The 13291-nt window shown below is 41.4% G+C and overlaps 1 protein-coding gene and 1 non-coding gene across 3 annotated transcripts in view; one reads left to right on the top strand and one right to left on the bottom strand.

The window, feature by feature from the left end:
• The window catches only part of ANLN (anillin, actin binding protein), a 34697-nt gene extending 29347 nt beyond the window's left edge, over window positions 1-5350 (bottom strand). Inside the window, exon 1 of one of the 2 annotated variants that reach the window (XM_087821261.1) lies at window positions 5131-5350. In XM_087821261.1, coding sequence (XP_087677387.1) covers window positions 5131-5148 — 18 coding nt within the window. In that variant the 5' untranslated portion in view covers window positions 5149-5350. The remainder of the gene's footprint in view (window positions 1-5130) is intronic. The other variant, XM_087821262.1, reaches the window with a different exon arrangement.
• Window positions 5351-10717: 5367 nt separating this feature from the next.
• LOC148092309 (U2 spliceosomal RNA) lies at window positions 10718-10908 on the top strand. The gene has a single exon (XR_015715258.1). It is a non-coding gene; the product is annotated as a U2 spliceosomal RNA (small nuclear RNA).
• Window positions 10909-13291: the final 2383 nt, after the last annotated feature.

The raw sequence follows: 13291 nt of genomic DNA, 5'->3' as shown, positions 1-13291 counted from the left end.
TCTCTCTCTCCTTTCCTCTCTCCAAAATCAATAAAGATATATTTTTAAAATAAATAAATAAATAAATAAATAAATAAATAAATAAATAAAATCACCAATTGCCGTGCAGGATAACAGTTAAATACATTTCCAAAGTGAAATCTGAAGTAATTTTAAGTCAAGATCCACTAAATGAGCAGCCCAATGTCAAGATCATAACAGATATAACATGAACATTAAGGAGGAAATAAAACATGGGTACAGTTAACTGTATGAGATTTTAAATGGCCACACTTTTTATTGTTCCCATCAAAAGGTAGAATCTACTTCCACACCCCTGAACTGCGCTGGCCTTGTGATTTACTTTGACCAATAAAATGTAGCAGAAGTGACCGTGTGTGACTTCCCAGGCCTCGAGAGGTCTTGCAGTTTCTACTCCCCCTCCCTTGGAACACTGCCTCTCCGTGAAGCAGCCCAGGGTAAGCCCGCTAGACACGCCGGCTGAGCTGACATCATCTGCCACATCACACAGGCTCCATGCATGACCCCTGGGGAGACCAAAAGCAGCACAGCTCATGTGAACCTAACACAAATTGCTGACCCACCAGATCATGAAAAGTAGCATGGTGGTTGTTTTAAGCTCTAAGATAGGTGAACAGAATAATGGTCCCCAAAGATGTTCACATCCTAATGCCTTGAACCTATGAATGTTATATGGCAAAAAGAATTAAGTTAAGAATATTGAGATAGAGAGATCATAGTGGGTTATCTGGATCAATGTAATCACAATGGCTCTTATAAGGGGAAACAGAGAGGCAGGAAAGTCAGCATCAGAGAAGACATGGCAGTGGAAAGAGAGGTCAGAGTAATGTGATTGGTGGCTGAGAAGACCACCCAGAAGCGCAGGTGGTCTCTAGAAGCTGGAAAAGGTGAGGAAATATGTTCTCCCCTAGAGCCTCCAGAAGGAACACAATCCTGCTGACACCCCGATTTTCACCCAATAAAATCCATCAGACTTCTGACCTATGGAAAATAATATGTATGATTTTGAGCCACCAAGTTTGTGGTAATTTGTTACAGCAGCAAAACTAATACAACCACTAAGATTTAGGGTGGCATTAAACAGCAAGAGATAACTGACATATTAGTCCTCTGAAAACAGGACACTTCCTAAGAGGGAAAAAGAAAAACTAAACAATCTTAATGTTTTATTTAAGTAAATATCAATATAAAAGTTTTATGTTGAAATCTGAGTCGTTCCATAAAGTTATGAATACTCTTTCCTTGCCCTGAACACTGAAGTGCCTATTTGAATTGGTGTGGAAAAGCAAACACAAGACCTGTAAAACAATGCGTTCTCTTCCGAATGCACACAACTGGAGGAGGGGTGCAGAGTCTCAGCTGGAGTTTATGTCCTGACCTATGACAGATACAGTACTTAGCAGACTATGAAATTAAACTCCAAATGACCTTTTTAATTCCTTAATTAAAACAGAATAACAATTTTTAAAAATTCCTCAGAGTATGCAAAAGCACAAGCTGAGCTGGGAAGAATGCCAACTCTCTCCCCTCTTTAGGATGATTTCTACCTTAAAGTTCATTGAGCTCTGGCCAGTGTGGCTCAGTTGGTTGGAGCGTCCTCCCATGCACAGAGAGGTAATGGGTTCGATTCCACGTCAGGGCACATGCCCAGGCTTGTGGGCTCGATCCCCAGTAGGGGGCATGTGGGAGGCAGCGATGGAGGTTTCTCTCTCCCCCTTCTCCTCTGGAATCAATTTTTTTTTTTAATGTATCTTTATTGATTTCAGAGAGAGGAAAGGGGGGGGAGAGAGGGAGAGAGAGAGAGAGAAACATCAATGATGAGAGAGTCACTGATCAAGCCCGCAACCCGGGCATGTACCCTGACTGGGAATCGAACCCCAATCACCTGGATCCTAGGTCAGCGCTCAACCGCAGAGCCACGCCTGGCTGGGCGGGAATCAAGTTTTAAAAATAAAATAAAATCAACTAAATTAAAAAAAAATATTTTAAAAAAGTAAGTTCTTTGAAAGAAGTGACACTAAGTCAAAATGCACTGTCATTGAAATGGTGATTTATGAACCAAGTGCCTACAAAACACAAAACCCTCCCCCTTTAAATAAAAGTCCTCCACAAACTCAAAAGCGATATTGTTAAACTATATCCCTCCCCAGATAAAACTAGCCTACTTATATTCACTCATGGACATGCCCACACTCCATTCCAGTCAGTTAGAATACTTGTGAGTCAGTGTATCTTCAGTTACTAGGAGCAATGGGTCACAACAAAAGAATGTGGTTTTGCCATTCTAACTTACACAACTGTTCTATTGTCTACTCTGGATCCAAAAATTCAAGATTAAAAATAAAGTAGATGAGCAAAAAGTAAAAAACAACCTCCTTTGGTAGGTTCTGTTTTTACTACTGTTTTAGAGATGAAAGCCATAGGTCACATAGCTAAGAAGAGGCAAGGCAGAATTCAAACTCAGGCTCCAGAGTCTGGGTTCTTAAACACTTTGCTATAAACTATCTTTTGACAAAATCCAATTGCTCTTTTTAAGAACTTATCGTCAGAGAACTAACTTCATATCATCAACATAACTGTTTTAGTACTATCTGCTTAAACTGCTTGTCTGCCCATGAATCAAGATGGGGTCATTTCTAGACCCTGTCTAGATCCTGATTCAAACGAACTGCAAAAGCATGAGATGTTTAGAGAAATCTGAACATTGACAGAATACTTGATATATATTAAGGAACTGTTGTTAGTTGTTTAGATGTGATAACGACCTGATGTTTTTCTTTTTAAAGTCCTTACATCTAATGATAGACTTATGTATGAAATTATATGATCTCTAGGCTTTGCCTTCAAATAATTCAGTGGGAAGGATTGGGGGGGGTACAATGCCCTTGTGTTGCTAGGTGATGGATGCATGAGCAGTCATTACAAATGAGCAATTTGAAATTTTCTACAATTAAAAAAAATTGCTAAAATGTTCTAACAGCTACTGTTGTAATTATTTAATTTTAAAACAACACCAAGTGGCTTTCTCCTATATTAATTCAGCAGCATGTTACTGGGTGTGCTTGAGGTTAGGGAAACCTCTCTGAACAGGAAAGAACAGGCCTGCTCATGAAGCTCACATTCCGATAGGAAACATGCTCAGGAGGTAAATGCACGTGAAATGAGCTCCGTGAAAGGTGACCTCTCTGAAGAAGGGAGAACAGTGTGTGGGCAAGAGGTTAAATCAATGTCTGCCAGCAGAAGAGGCAGGGAGAGGTGTGTGCCAGAAAGCCCCAGTGGCAGGCAGGGAGAACCACAGAAAAGAGTTTAGGACGGCAGTAGCCTTTCTCAACCCAAGTTACCTAGAGAATTAAGCCCTGGTTCCCTGACATCAATGTAATGAATTAAAAGCTCTGCTATGCTTGTAGGAGGGCATGGGGAAATTGAGAAAACCGTCTCTCAATCTCCCATGTTCTATGTTTCTGATAAGAACGCTGGTTGAGAAAGTCATTTCAACGGACTTTCAGTCCTCCTCAGACAAGGAACTGTGCCAGGTCCTTTCACTGTGCAAAAATGTTATGAATGCTGTAAGGAAGCACCTACTGCTGGAACCAATTCAAAGAGTTCAGTCACTGCCAATTAAGGAAAAGCTGTCAAAGCCGTTTATTCCAACTGCAATGGACCTAACTCTTCATAATACAAACCATACATACTAAACAATACACATTTCTGAGCACTCTCTAAAATGAGGGTTTCTTTCAAATAAAGTTTCTTTCAACTGAGATTTGTACTGCTTCAGAATGACATTTTTGTGTAAAATGAAGTAGAGATTTCAGCCAGCTTTCAAAATGCTTTGTCCCTGTTACTTAGAATAAATAAAATATTCAGAACACACTGGACTAATGTTTTAAGGAATCCTATTCCACGTTAGTAACGTGAAAGATATGGCAAACGACTGCCTGCCCTATTCTTTAAAGCTATTACAAAAATGTGTTGTGAATCTTTAAAAGGTAAAGAAATTGTGATTTCTCCCAAGATTGAGAATTTGATACAAAAATACTGTTGTGTTTGAAAACAAGTAAACTCTAACTGCTGAAACTTTTAATTACCTTACACTTATGGAACTGTAACTGCATTTCAAAAAAAAGTATTACTACTCTCCATAGCATTTAAATTTTTTAATCTAGCTTGGAGACATTTTTAGGTCCACTTTGCAAAACCTCAAAAAGTAACAGTTTGAATCTTGCTCAACCTTAAGAAAGGGGGGGGGGAAGGGAAGTGGACAACTGGCAACACGAAACTGCTGATCCGAGCACCCTCAACAAGAAGTCGAAGCTGGAGAAACCACCCCAAGGGAAGAATGTACTTAATCCGCATTCAACGTCCAGGGGACGAGAGACGAGTGGAACGCTGCTGTGATGTCATCCACCAACACACACAAAAAGGTTTATTTCCTTACTCTGGTTTTTTAAGTCGTGGGCTAATAACTTTGGTTTGTGCAGAATTGGGCCAGCACTTCCCCTTTCCATTCACGCGCTAACCCGGGGATGAAGCTTCCCCCCGTCAGCTGAGCGACGGGACCCGGAGGAGCTGCTGAGTCACAGGGACCGGCGGTCTCGGGCACCGGCCACTTCAACGCTTCGCTGTCACTGCGTGAACACCATCCTGAAACGCATCCGCAGCTCCTCTGCGGGCCGCACGAATCCCGCAAATCACTTCCACTCGCTTCCAGCGGCGGTTGCACACGCAACCGTGAGTCACCCCGGCGCCCGACTCCGCCCGACGCTCCGCGCGGGACCAGCCCGTCGGACCCCACCCTCACTCGGCGGGCCAGGGCTCCACTCCACGGGGCATCACCATCACCACCGGGCAACCTGACGTTCTCCGCCACCTCTGGGACACCCCCTAAACTCTCCTCCCACAACCGCATCTGCGGGAAAGAGCGGACGAGCCGCACAGCCCGGCGCGCCGCGGCCCCTCCCGGCGGCCCCCGCGAGACCCCGCACGCACGCTCTGCGCACGCGCGCGCACGCGCGCTCGGCCGGGTGGTCCCGGACGCTGACGGAAGGTGGGAAGGGAAGGTGGGGACCGAGGAGGGTCGTGCCCCGCTGCGCCCGCAGGTTTTCTCACCTCCGTAAACGGGTCCATCGCCTCGGGCTTCCCGTGTCGATTGCGAGACGACGGAGACGGTGGTTCAGATTCAGAAAAAGAAAAGAAGTGAGTCCCGTTCAAGTGTGTCACCTGGAGGAAGCAAGGAGTCCGGGGCGGGGGACTCTTCCCAACCTGCTCTCCTCTCCCCGCAGCCTCGAGTCGGACTCGGACTCCGGCAGCCGTTCAAATTTAAATTTCAGCGCCGGCAGCCGCGCGCTTGCGTGCGGGGCGGGGCGGGGCGCGGCTCTCCCCGCCCCCGAGCTGGGTCACGTGGCCTCGCCGAGCCCAGTGGTTCCCAGGCGCTGCTGCCGCCTCCGCGCGGCCCCATCCTGTAGCCCGGGGTCCGCGGGAGGAGCGGCGCGGCCGGCGCAGAAGCCGCCTGGGGGCCCCAGCCCCACCCTCAACGCTCGCACTCCCCACCCGGTTCGAGCTGGTCGCCCGGCTGGGGCGGAACCTTCCTGCATTCCTACGTGTGGGGTTGAGAGCCCTTGGCCCCGTGAAACCCCCTGGACCTTGGGGCCTCCCAGGGCACGCTCTCCGCCCGCCTTTTCGTCACCCAAAAGGGGCCGGCAGGTCTGGTGGGTCGCCGGGACACTTGGGGCTCATGACCGGTAACCCACCTTGGCCACTGGAGGCCTTTCTCATTGGGAAAATAAGGCTGACATGAACCGACTTTGGAAAGAGTCTCTACCCCAAACTCCCGTTGGCGCTTCCTACTTTAAATCCTATCCAACTGCAGCAAGGGTAGAGTTGGAAGGACCCTGAGAAGCGATCCGCTTCAGTCCTTCCTTTTACATCTGGGAGAGAGGAGAGCCTGAGACATTAGGTAGCCGGCCCAGGAGAAATGAAAATCCCACTCTCAGCTCAGGGTCCTCTCCCCACCGCTAGACCAAGCCCCGTCTCATGAGTATTCTATTTTAATTACGTTACACAGCCACCTTATCAGATTCCTTTCTTAGCAAGTCTGCGCTAGGGCTTGTAAGACGACAGCTCTCGACTTGTTCATTTGAAAAATAACACCCTCATAGACTAGAGTGACTGCCCAACAGCTGAGCAGACTCCCGGGTAAGATGTCTCAGTATATTTCATAACATTTGCAGCTCAGCAGTCAGCAAACATTCCAAAAAGTATTTCACCAGTATCTGTAACTGGAAATTTGATGTTGTAAGTTGTAATGAAAAGAATTCTGAGTGTGAGGTAGGGAGAAGTTGCTTGGGGTCTTTGCTGCACCAGGACCCTTTTAGGCAAATCGTTTAACCTGTTGTTTCTGAAGCCTACTAGGGGAGTCATGAACTCCTTTGACATTACAATTAAAGTTAACCCTCTCCCTAGAAAAATGCCCATTCAGTCATACACTGTTTAACATAGGAATTCATAAAGTCCATGGTCACATGCATTAGGAACCTTTGATTTAGCCTCTTTGGATTTTAGTTGACTCATGTGTAAAACAGGAATGATCACCTGCCCTTCCTCAGAGTTGTCAGGACGATCAAGTGAAAAATTAGGAGAGATCCAGAAGTATCCTGTAATAAGTAATAAGGCACTGAGTGTTTGGTGTATCAGACTAATCAATTTAACTCAAAATATGCTATTTATGAACCAAAGAGAAAAGATGCTTGAATTTTTTTTTCCAAATGCTAGACAGGGAAGCAGTGTGTATATTGGCGGGAGAGAGTGTATGTTTTAAACAACATTGAAAAATGAGTCATTAGAAATGTATGTAGCCTCAAGCCTTTTGGCTTTGGCTTCTGTGAGCCTTAGATTCTTTATAACTAGATTCTAGATAAGACTAAAAGGTAAGTAAGTAAAGCACCTAGGACAACATAGCTACTTGAAACACTTAGTTTCTCTTTCCTCACAGTTCCCCTGTGTCTTTGGTCTTTACCGTGATGGTGATGATGATGATGATGATGATGATGATGATGATAGCAACCACCACAACAATAGCTACAATTTGTTAAACACCTACTGTGCCAGGAACTATGCTAAATACTCCATTCCACTCTTCAGGGATACTGCTGTTGCATCTTGTCATGTCTCCTTACCTCCATTCTTACCCTGTGGTAGCTCATTCTTCAGTTTATAAGCTAGAATTACTTTTTCCCTTTTAATATTGTTATAAAATATTTCCAGTTTACAAAAAACGTAGCAAATAAAATAATCATGTACCCAACACCTAGCTTATAAAATATATAGCCTCATAATTGAAGTCTCCTGTGTGTCCTTCCTTAATACCATTCACTTTCCGCTCCCCAGGAGTGAAACTATCCTGTTTTTCATGTTTATCATGTATGTACTATAAGTATATTTATATACATACCCATAACAATATGGAGCTTTACATAAATTTTATTTTCATTGTACATACCTTTCTGCAGTTTTTTTTGCTCAATATTCTTTCTATGAGATTCACCCTCATTAATAGCTCCAGCTGCATTTCATTCCTTTTTACTGCTATATACTATTGTATGGGTGTACTTATAATTTATCTACCCATTATCCTATTAACGGACATTTCATTCACTTCCAATTTTTCTTCTCCAAGATCCCATGAGTTGTCTGTCTTTTTCTTACTGATTTGTAAACTTTTTGTGGTTTACTATTTTCCAGGAAAATAACCATTTGATTTTTTGGCTTGCAAATATCTTTTCCTTTGTCTTTGCACTTTAGGATGTCTTGGATGTACAGAAATGTTTAATATTAATGTAATTCAATGTATTTTTTTCCCTTTAAGGTTTGAGCTTTTAATGTCTTTAAAAAATCCTTCCCTACCCTAAGGTCATAAAGATGTTCTCTTATTTTCTTCTAAATATTTTAAAATATGAGGGTTTTTTATGGTTTTGTCTTTAAATTATCTGGATTGATTTTGTTTTAGCAGTATTTAATTGTCTGTCTTTTCCCCACTGACCTGTAATGGCGTTTTTGTAACATATCAGCTTTTCTACTGTGGGCTCTTTATTCTGTTCTCCTTGCCTATTATCTATTCCTCTCCCAATATAGAACTGTCGTAATTAAAGACTTGATAAATGGTAGGACAAATTATTTTTCCCCGTGTTTTTTCCTATAGAATCAGACTGTCAATCTCCATAAAGGAAAAAAAAATCCTCTTGAGATTTTTTTAATTGAAATTTTACTGAATTTATCACATAATTTGGAGAAAATTGACATCTTTGTGATATCAAGCCTTTGCATTCATGAACATGGTATATCTTCACTAATTTAGGCCTACTTCATATCTTCCAAAAATGTTTATAGAGTAGTTCCATCAAGATCTTTAAACTCTCATTTATTCCTATTATTATTTTTGTTGTTTTTGTTTTTATAAATGGTATCTTTTCAGTTATATTTTTAAACTACTTATTACTGGTGTAAAGGGACATAACTGATCATTGCAAACCTGTGAACTATGAGGGATCTTTAAAATGTAAATTATGCTGTGTCAGTTTCTTGTTTAAGAGCCAGTTTATGTCTTCCATTGTAATTAGAATACTATCCAAATTCTTTATTGTATCTACAAAGCCCCATGTGATCTGGACCCTGCCTACCTACTTCTCCTAATATCCTAATGTCATCTGAATATCATAATACCCTCCCCCCTTTTTTCCCCACCAATCTTCAGCTCCATAGGCCTTTTTTCTGGTCATTAAAAAATGTTAAGTTCTTTCCTGCCTCAAAAACTTTCACTGTCTGATACTGCTTCTCTAGATCTACCCATGTCTGTCTCCTCATTAGTTGGGTCTAAGCTTGAAATCGCTACCTCCACAAGGAAGACTTCCCTGACCCAGTGGCCACACCCCTTCTCTCTGCCCCCAATCACTTTTCATCCTGTTCCTCTGATTTATTGTCTTCACTGCATTTACCACTTATATGGAATTATTTTAGTTATATATTTTTGTTTATTATTTACCTCTCCTACGAGAGTGTAAGCTATGGAATGGCAGGAACTTGTCTTGTTTATAGCTGTAACCCAGCATTTTCTGGGCACATGAGTTCAATAGATATTTGTTGGAGAACTGAATGTAAGGTAACTATTATTCCCATATTAGAGATAGGGAAATTGAGATATAAAGAGGCTAAATGATGGGCCTAAGACCATCACCATATAATTTTAACCACATCTGCCTGACTTCAAATCCTAGACTGTTTATACTCTTTACATTTCAGTTAACTTATTTATTTTGATCACCAAAAATACAATACTGACATAAGTGTCCCCTTGAGCTATATCTAAAGTAATAAATAAATAGCAACCATGTTTTTCTCTTGGAATTACTTTCTTTAAAAAAAAATTAACTATTAAGTTAGGAAAGAAAATAAATGTATTCTATATTTACATGATTATTAGCAGTTAGGCTATCCTGTGGTCTTTACCTAAATTACTTGGGAGGTTGTGGGTTTTTTATTTAAATAATAAGGGAAGTCACTTTTGATGACTTTCAGAATATTAACACTATTTAAATCAAAGACCTCAGATTATTGCATTAACTTTATAATAATAGAGTCCAGGCTGTGAAGCAGAGATAACTGGAGATTAAAGGCCGCCCTAGTAAATGAGAGTTTGATCCTACCTCTTCAACAAAGGAAATAGTAATCATGTCTTTCACAGACAAAATTGATAGAGGGCTGAAAAACACAAAATTCCAAAGACTTTACTTCAATAAGGATGCTCCAAATGGTATATATTTACAGTAAATTTTTCAGAATGCATTCACACATTCTCATTTTATTCAATGCCATAAATTTTCTTATTTTCGCAGAGAATGAAAAGGCCAAGATCTAAACATAAGGTTGTGGCAAGAAAGAGCAAAGCCAAGCCCTGGACTTCAGGTTATCTGGCTGAAGGGCCACTTCTTTTACATTTATTATAATGAAGAACTAGGAGCCATCAAAGGATGTTATAGACATGCTACTGAAAAGGACATTTTTTGTTGTTATAACCTCTGCTATTAATGGTATTTAGCATTACATTTTATTGGTCCTTCGCATGAGACTTTTTTTCTTTTTTAATTTAATCAATGAATTAAAGTTTCATATTTCAAAGTGAGGGAAAACAGATTGTGAACATATAAAGTTTCATATTTCAAAGTGAGGGAAAACAGATTGTGACCATATTGTATTGTTTCAAAAAAAAATGCAACTACAGGCATATTTCCTTTATTCAATAGATTACTCTCAAAATGTATACAGCTTAACTTCTTTTTTATTTTCTCAAGTGGTTAATAAGGGTATTGGAGAATTTATATTTAAAGGACCACAGTAAATCGTTTCATAAAAAGGAAGAAATCTTTTATGTACTTATTGATAATTTTACTTTTCCATATCTAGTTTTCTCAAAGCTATATTCACAGATCCTATCTTTAAATTTTTAGTGATCCCATGTTAAAGTAGCTCTTAAGTATTGCAAAATAGCAGAAGCAAATGTTCCTTAAACATCAAATTCTCTTTCTTGAACATCAAATATAAAATCTTCTCCTTAAGTTTGACATAAGAAGAAGGTTTATTGTACTCGGTTGATGTCTGCTGTGAACTTCTTTATCTTCCAAAACTTCAAAAGCTTTTCCTAATTATCACTTCTCATCCTTCTGGCTAAGATCAAGCATAGGTATCTGTTCTTATGAGTTTAACATCTGATACACCCCCTATCTGTGGGCAACATATTGAACGAATTTTTGGAGCTGGGAGATGGAATTGGAGCTGCTTCGACAAAAATAAAAAAGTTCTTCTCCTTACTACTCCTAGACCATGGTTTTCTCCTCTCTCATTGACCCTTCCAAATTTTGGTGTTCATGACATCAACTCTTTCCCCCCACCCAACCCCCCCCACACACACATAGTTATATAGTTATGTATACATTGCTCTGTGTGTGTGTTTAAAACTTTGTTGGCTACTCTTCCTGTGCTCCACCACTAAATGGCTAAAGCTCCAGAACCTACTCTTGTCTACCTACACACACTCCCTAGGTGATCTCTTCAGTCCTCTTGACTTAAAGTATCATCCATATACTGATGGCTCCCAGATATATTTCTTTACATGATCTTTTCCCTAAACTCCAAACCCTAATATCCAACCACCTGTTTGAAATCTTGACCTGTACTCTTGACTGGTATATTGAACCTAACAGATTCAAAATAAAATTTCCCCACCAAGCCTGTTCTCCAGTCTCCACTTCCATAAATGGCACCGCTAGCCACCCAGTTGCTCAAGCCAGAAGCCTAGGGGTCATGTCAGATTCTTTCTTCCTCTCCTCTATCCACATACCCAACCTACTGATCAACTGCCTGCAGATATATCCTGGGTCTTCTACTTCGCCCCCCCTCTCACAGCTCCCATTTCTCTCAGCCATCATCACTCTCACCTGGCCACTGCAAGAGTCTCCTATCTGGTTTCCCTGCTTCCACTCTGTCCTCTTATGCATTATTCTCACAGCAGTCAATTCAATATTTAAAATAAATAAAATAAACCGTATTATGTCACTGCCCTCTTTAAAATCCACCAGTGGCTTCTGATTACACTTAGAATAAGGTCTAAACTCCTTTCCCCAACCCCTGCCTGCCTCTGAGATCTTTCTTGTATCACTTTTCCCAGCTCACTGGACTCCAACCATGCTGACCTTTATGTAGCCCCAGGATCATGTCAAGGTCATTCCCATCTCAGGGCTTTTGCCATTGCAATTCCCTGTACCTAGAATGGTTGTGCCCCCAAATTCCCTATGGCTGACTTGTATTCTTCAACTCTCAGCTCAAAAGTTACTTCCTCAAAGAGGCATTTTCTGACACCCCCCTTATCCACGTCACCACCCACATACTTCCCTGCTTTACTGTTCTTCATAGCACCTGTCTGTATCTGAAAGTATATTGTTAAGTAGATTTCAGGTTGTTTCTCCCACTGTAACTTAAGTTCCAAGAAGACGATCTGGTTTACTCACTGGAGCATCCCTGATGCATGTGCTCAAGGAATGGTTTGTGTCATACACCATGTTTACGTAGGTGTGTGTGCACTACTGGTAACTTCTGAGGGCAGGGTCGTGTCTTTTTCATCATCTTTCTGTCTTACACATAGTAGGGACTTCATAAATATCTGTGGAGTAATTGATGTGCATCTTTTCTTCCAAAGATGATTAAGATGGGCAATATTTTTGACTATGTAAAAAATATCTGTCCTCCCTCAGTCACTTGAAACAAAATGTCCTGTTTTTAAAGACCAGTGTTTGCCAGGATTTTTGTGCTGTTCGGACCATCTTTATTGAAGTGCAAAGGCGAAGGTGGTTTCACAAAGCATTCTTTTCACTTAATGCTTTTCATGCTCCTGAAAAAGACATACTGAAAACATTCCATTCTCAGGACAGGCATCCTGAAAGCTCTCAAGCTTCACCGACAAATTTTTTTTTTAAAGCCATGAAACCACCCTAGCCGGTTTTGGCTCAGTGGTTAGAGGGTCAGCCTACGGTCTGAAGGGTCATGGGTTCAATTCTGGTCAAGGTCAGGTCAAGGGCATGCACATACCTAGGCTGCCGGCTCGATCCCAGCCCCGGTCAATCGATGTGTCTCTCTCATGTCGATGTTTCTCTCTCTGTGTCTCTCCCCATCCCTTCCACTCTCTGAAAAGCAATGGAAAAAATATCCTCCAATGAGGAGTAACAAAAACACACACAAAAAAGCCATGAAACCAGCTATTCCCTGGGTTTTTCTCTAAGACTAAGTGAAGGAACATTGTTTCCAGCTTGCCCCAAGGCTTCTGTTGATGCTGGTTAGAATCTGGGGTGTTGCCGCTACAGTTGCTCTGTTCCTTTATAACAGCAGGCTACAGATGGACTTTCCTCAATTCATGTATTTCCAGTAACAGACCGTTATAAAGGGATTCCAATAGAACAGGAAAGAAAGTCTTTTCTTCAAGTGGCTCCCCACCCCCCATTCTTTTAAATTCTCATCTGAAATTTTTATTTTAATGTTCTAATTTTTTTGTTACTAACTTCTCCTTAAGAAGTGAAACTTTTTCTCAGTTTCCAGCCTAATATATGCTTGATCTGTTCTCAACAAAATGAACTTTTGCTGTCAAAAGTGAAGTCTCATAGCTGTTTGTCCCTCCACTGGCACTAGCAATACTTCTTAGCAGCCTTCTCCAGCCTCCACGTCCCCTTCC

The sequence above is a fragment of the Miniopterus natalensis genome, chromosome 10 (assembly GCF_054644295.1).
Source record: "Miniopterus natalensis isolate mMinNat1 chromosome 10, mMinNat1.hap1, whole genome shotgun sequence".
Lineage (NCBI taxonomy): Eukaryota > Metazoa > Chordata > Mammalia > Chiroptera > Miniopteridae > Miniopterus > Miniopterus natalensis.
Note: the sequence above shows the minus strand (reverse complement) of the source record. Positions and strands in the feature narration are given on the sequence as shown.